The 6,364-nt window shown below is 39.4% G+C and overlaps 1 protein-coding gene across 8 annotated transcripts in view; it reads right to left on the bottom strand.

Moving 5' to 3' along the window:
* Positions 1 to 253: 253 nt before the first annotated feature.
* Positions 254 to 6,364, bottom strand: part of Sgce (sarcoglycan epsilon) — a 70,797-nt gene continuing 64,686 nt past the window's right edge. For 4 of the 8 annotated variants that reach the window (XM_028869804.1, XM_028869799.1, XM_028869800.2 and 1 more), the window contains 3 exons: positions 3,530 to 3,573; positions 2,631 to 2,665; positions 254 to 540 (listed from right to left, as the gene is read on the bottom strand). In XM_028869804.1, coding sequence (XP_028725637.1) covers positions 490 to 540; positions 2,631 to 2,665; positions 3,530 to 3,573 — 130 coding nt within the window. In that variant the 3' untranslated portion in view covers positions 254 to 489. The remainder of the gene's footprint in view (positions 541 to 2,630; positions 2,666 to 3,529; positions 3,574 to 6,364) is intronic. The other 4 variants (XM_028869801.1, XM_028869805.1, XM_028869802.2 and 1 more) reach the window with 1 other exon arrangement.

The raw sequence follows: 6,364 nt of genomic DNA, 5'->3' as shown, positions 1-6,364 counted from the left end.
TGTTCTATTCTACATCCCCAAACACCATACTTGCTCTAAAGTACTCTATGAAATACAATATGAAGCCACAGGCTCTCCGGTCCACGGGAGTTGAAGCATCATTTAAATGGCTTGCTCACTTGGAACACAATTTATAAATTCATAAGAAGCACTTAATAAAAATCTCATTGAATAACCCTGCTCCTAGCAATGAATAGATTTCTACTACACAGGAGGCAATCAAATACATCTCTGAAGAAAATTTTACTGCACATTAGGCTTCATTAATATTTATTTTAAAGATCACTTTTTATTGTAACAAATATAAAGTCATTGATGTCTTATAAATTTTCAAAAATGCTTTAAGTACAAAAAAAATACATTAGTAAATGAAACATAGGCTGTAGTATTTGGTGTATACTTAATACAGTCAACATGCATAATTGCCGTCAGAAAAGCTCATGCATTATTGGAGAGAAAGACAATGAGACACAATTGTAGTGTTGCTGATTATAAACTCATCGCTTCGGTCAGTTTTCTTTCTTCAGGGATACCATTTACCTGCAACCAAGATGACAATATGAGCGTGAGTATGCAGAACATGGTCCATCTAGATTTGGAACACAGGAAATTATTACAAGGAAGCCTCTCTTTTAAAATGCGTACAGTGTTTGTATTATGACTAAACTTTCTAGTTAATGTAAAACACGGTCCTCACACGTGTATCTCGTATGTTGCTCATATTTGGCTCTTTATCACCATTTTTTCATTTTCTCTTTTTTTCCTTCAGGTTCTCTTCACATCACTTTTCCCCTTCCTTGTCCGCAACAGATTTCTATTTTCATGTTGTATACAGGACACACACATACATATACCATACATACATATATGAAAACCTAGATTGCAAGGAGAATTTTTCTATCAATTTAAAATAATCATATTACCTTATTTTTCCCTGTTTTGTTTTAAAGGAGGTGAGGGAGGGAGGAAGGGAGGAAGAAAGGAAGGGGTTAATTCTGAATTAGCACCCCTTTTCCTGAACCAGGCTGCAGTGTTCTATTTTCTCCAAAGTTATAGCTTGAAAATTTCTCCCACAATAAACAAGCAGAATGGGGTTGACTGTGGGATGTAGGACTGTACCTTTTAATGGTGGCTTAAAAGATACCACGTGAACTGGAAGGGCAGAGAAAAAGAGCGCCTGAAAGAACACCAAGCCTCCTGTCTTGGCCCTAGACCAAAGGCAGTGCTATTGTCTGCCCTTAACGGCTCTATTATCACAGCCAGGACTCAGCCCAACAACGCAGCCTCAGCAGCCAGGTCACTTGCTAAACTTCGGATGAGAATTTAAAAAGAAACAACTAACCGCATGAAACAAGCTGCTAATCTCCTTTCAGCTGATGAAGTCCATGCAGGCAACTACAGATAAAATTACCTGCTCTCCAGGACACGACCTGAGTGCCTCCCTTTCATAAAGAAAAAACCTGGCACTGTTTCATAATAATCACACACAGATTAGCCCCTCCACATGGTGCTAGGATAAGCAGGGTGAGGGAACAGAACAGCTCAACTGTACTCATGAAAATACACAATCGGTCTGATACCCATGCATTTGCAGATGGGACAGAATAAATTGGAAGCTGAGAAAAACATTTTTATGTATTTTTATGAATACAACGAGAATAAAGGATCTAACTGTCCCTTAGCTCCCTACCCACAAGGCCTAGCTCCACTTAGTTTTAAATGTATGAGAGGCAGAAACAGCAGTCTCTCAGAGCTATACAAAATGCTAGGGTGGTCTCTCTCCCTTGACTCTCCGACCCTCCTCCGACTGAGGAGACAATCACAGAGCACACAAGATAAGACAGTGCCCTTTAGTCAGTAACACGAGCCAAAGTGCAGAAAGCATAAGAAAACAAGAGGGGGGAAGGTCAGTCCTAACGAGAAGGACGAAATCTTTCTCAACAAAAATGCCTGCTCCCCGAAACCTTTTTAAAAAAACAAATTTGAAAATGAGGTTGAGCTGCCAAAGTCATCCAAGGGAAAGCCTTTTCTTATCACGTGTACTCAGCTCTAAATGCTCCTTCCATCAGGGACAGGGGAAGCAGCACCCCAAAATATCAAACAAGTGCCATCATCTACTAACACCATCCCCAAGAGCACCTATTCAAGACGTCTATTCTCTCTCCTACTAGGCACACAGATTAAAAAAAAAAAAATCTAGATTTTTACAAGTCTCCAAAAATATTTACAAGTTTCCTAGAGATGATCTGACTTCCACTCATTATAAGCAAGAACCAGAAAGCAGACATCTCAGGAGGGGCAGGCCGTGGTGTCTGGAGAGGAAGAGGCGGCGCCTTCCTGCACCTGTCGTGTTCCTCTCAGTTTTCTCCTCTTTACAAAGACAGCATGGAACTAGCAGGGCTAAAGAATTCGAAAATTGTCCTCTTTCAGCAACACATATTTATAGCTAAGTTGGTTTCTTCATCAATCTTTTGAATGTTTACAGAGCAGCACCACCCATCAATATATTGAACGGTCTGCTTGGATCACATTAGCATTTAATTAAAACAAGCAATCAAAACCGTAGGAACAATTCTGATAAACATCATCTTATAATTAAAATCTGATTAAAAAAACTTTATTATACTTGCCTCAAATCTTTGAAAAGTTGTCAAACGAAAATCTCCTTAAATCCCCGAAAGCAGTAATAGAGAAGATAATTCTGAATGAAAATATCCAACACATTTCTACATGTGGCTGACATTTTTTGGAGACTCACTTAATGGCTTGCCTACCACAAAGCCACTATTCATACTTAGAATTCCACACTCAACTTACATTTTTAGACCTTCTCTTGCTTTTCCAAAGGAGGAACAAAGGCATTACTGGTTGCCTGGCAATTAGAACTAGGAATCATCCACTAATTAGGAGACAATTGTGAATAAGTGAGGGATGAATGAAATAATTGGCTGTGGAAAATTCTGAGGGGCACTTGAAAGAAACAAACTTAAAGAAAGCAAGTTTTGGGGAAACATAACAGCCCCAGGGAGAATTGTCCACCATCTTGTCGTCACTGGTCATGTTCGAATGGCCTTTTAAAGCGGCTCTAAAACCAGGCCAACCATTTCTCATTGATCGCCCCGAAGGCTCAGTGATTAGTCACAAAGGCTTCCCTTTGTGAGAGTCAGTTTCAACCTGCTCACTTACTGAGACAAATCCTGGGTCCGTCCAAGCTAAAAACCTTTTATTTCAAGGAGAAGAATAGGGAGCACCCTCCAACCCCCATAGAAGGGGAGCTGAATTCAGTCTTCCTTAATTAGACAGGACCTCCATGGATGCTACTGCTTTGAGACCACTTACCCTTTGTCATTCTGATGACAATTTATGCAATAATCTAAGCTATTATTCTGAGGTTCTAAGTCTAATTAGGGAATGATATAACTTTCCTTCCTTGATGAAGATAAAAGTGTCATCAATTATATAGTACTATGATTATCTTTTAATATATTAGCTTCATTCATAATCATCAAATTAGCGTTTTAGTACTCACCTGTAGTCTGCTGTTGAGGAATCTGAGTCTGGTGTGGCAAGTTCCTGGAAATGATTAACACTATTGAGTAAAAGTGTGTTTTTACACTTGTAAAGAGAGAACAAAGTCATATTGAGATGGAAACCTGCATGGAGAGACAGGACCCAGATGATGTTCTCAGCCTCACTCTCAGGAGCTCAGACATGAGGAGACTGAAGTCCAAGGAAGATAAATAGCAGTCCCTGATAATGCTCATGAAATGCTCACCACACTGTATTAACCTCCCTCACAACTCTAAGACATAAGGTTTTTCTTTTTTCTTCTTGTTACATGAGGAAATAGCCTTAGAGTCCCAAAGTCACACAGCTAAAAACAGTGATTCCAGCAACTGAATTATTGTTCTGTTCAGTTTCAAACTAGGTCTAGATCATAGAACAGGTATGTATCTATGCATACATAAATGTGTATATGTATGTACACATATCATCATCATCATCACCACCAGCACACTGGAACAGCTTTTAAAGCATATCACCATCTTTATTCATTATCCCAAACATGTGTTTTTTTATCTTCATTCCAAGAAAGTCCATTTTCCCAACTGGACCAGTGGGAATGCAGAAGTCACCCTTGACCTTTCTCTTTCCTTCCATTCCCAAAGTCAATCAGCTGGGATCTCAGGATATTTCTCATCTTGGTTAATCTGTTCCCTTCTTCTAAACCTTCATTTCTCCTTTGGAGTTTCTGACAGGTCTGATGTATTTCATGTTCCTATTCTTCCTCCCTTACGATCTACTGTGTTCACTGCTGTCAGATGATCTCACAAGACACAAATCTGTAACAAACACCTCAATATTTCCTTATATCTATCAGCAAATTAAATTTTTGGTTTCTTTAGTATGTCTTAGGCAGTCAGAAAACTATCTGTTCCTCCACACACACACACAAAAAAAAAAAAAAGAAAGAAAGAAAAGATGGCTAAACCTGCCCCTACACGAGAACCTCATCTGTTTGAAAAAAAACCTGTTTGAAAAATACTCAATGAGCCCACATTTGTCATTGCAAAGCCAACTCTAAGTTTATTACAGCAGATACACGTTCCTTACAAAAAGTGTGTCTGTGTGTATTTGTGTCTCTGCACGTGTGCCAAGGCACGGGTGTGGTCAGAAGTCAACTTGCAGATGTCAGTTTCTCCTTCCATCATATGGGTCATAAGGATTGAATGCAGGTCACTTATGCTAGGCAGCAGGTACTTTAGCCACGAATCATCTCTCATTGGCTCATTTTAATATATATATATATATATATATATATATATACACATACACACACACACATATATTGATATTGCACAGAGCAGATACATATTACTCTTATGAGTAAAAGATTCCATATGAATGCATTAAATGTTGAAGTATTATTTTAATTTAAAAAATAACATCTTAGGAACCACCTCTTTGGGATCTGGGAGATAGCTCAGTAGATTAATCACTTGCTGGACAAGCATAAGGATCAGAATTCAGATTCCCAGCCTCCCCATAAATGCCAGGTGGGTGTCAGCTTGCTCATAATTCCAACACTAGGGAGAAAGAGACAAGGGGTTACCCCTGGTGAGGAGGGAGGTTATTAGTCTAGGGATCAGCAGGTCCTAGTTTCAACTGAGAGACTCTGCCTCAGTGGAAAAGTTCTTAAGGAAGATTCCTGACATCGACCTTGAGTCTCCACGTGCACACATGCATTCTTCATGCACCCACATATGTGAACATGCATATGCATGCACCACACAGAGATACATGCAGAAAGTAAAAATAAAAAGGACCTCTTCTACATGTTTTCACTCTCTAAGCACCCCTAAATTAGATGATAATTAGGCCATTTAGTATGCATTCAAACATGTGCTGACTGCCACTATAATTCTCTGCATAAGCTATTTTGTTGCCCCAAATTGCCTTATTAGTAAGAACCATCCTATTTTGTTAATAACTCTAAGAGGAGAGAAACACGCAAATTTTTGAATGGCTATAGGCAGAAATGAGATACTTACAAAGACTCAGGTAATATGTACGTATTTATTAATGTGTAGATGTATAAATTCTATGTCAAATTTTCATATTGTTATTAGTTCATGAAAATATACAATTTAGGTTGTAGGTGGAATAAAGCCCAGAGTCAACCTATTCTATGTGGTAAGGACTGTCTAAGCTTTTTGTTTCTCTTTAGCAGTGCTGAAATCACACACAGAACTCTGATGTACCAAAAGTGAACAAATGGAAGCAGGAAGCCTGCCTGCTTTGCACCCTTTGCCTCACATGCAGCCCTACAATGTGTCTAGTAACCAAGAGTTTGAAAACCACTGATCTGAATCATTCCTGTCTTATGTTCCAAATAAAGGGGCTGGAGAGATAGATGGCTTAGTGGTCAAGTATTTGCCACAAAAACACAAGGACCAGAGTTCAGATCCCCAGAATCCCGTATAAATTGCTGGATGAGTATGTCAGTCCTCCTAGAATCCAGGACCTGGAGGCAGGGGCTGGAGACCAGGAATGTGTGAAGCAAATTGGTCAGCCATGATCCAGAGCCTACCCAACAATAAGCACCAAGTTCCAAGGAACATCCTGCCTCAACCTAAGGTTGGTAGCAATTAAAAAAAGATGTTCCGCCGGGCGGTGGTGGCGCACGCCTTTAATCCCAGCACTCGGGAGGCAGAGCCAGGCGGATCTCTGTGAGTTCGAGGCCAGCCTGGGCTACCAAGTGAGTTCTAGGAAAGGCGCAAAGCTACACAGAGAAACCCTGTCTCGAAAAACCAAAAATAAATAAATAAATAAATAAATAAATAAATAAATAAATAAATAAATA

Source organism: Peromyscus leucopus, chromosome 3 (assembly GCF_004664715.2).
Source record: "Peromyscus leucopus breed LL Stock chromosome 3, UCI_PerLeu_2.1, whole genome shotgun sequence".
NCBI classification, from domain to species: Eukaryota; Metazoa; Chordata; class Mammalia; order Rodentia; family Cricetidae; genus Peromyscus; species Peromyscus leucopus.
Note: the sequence above shows the minus strand (reverse complement) of the source record. Positions and strands in the feature narration are given on the sequence as shown.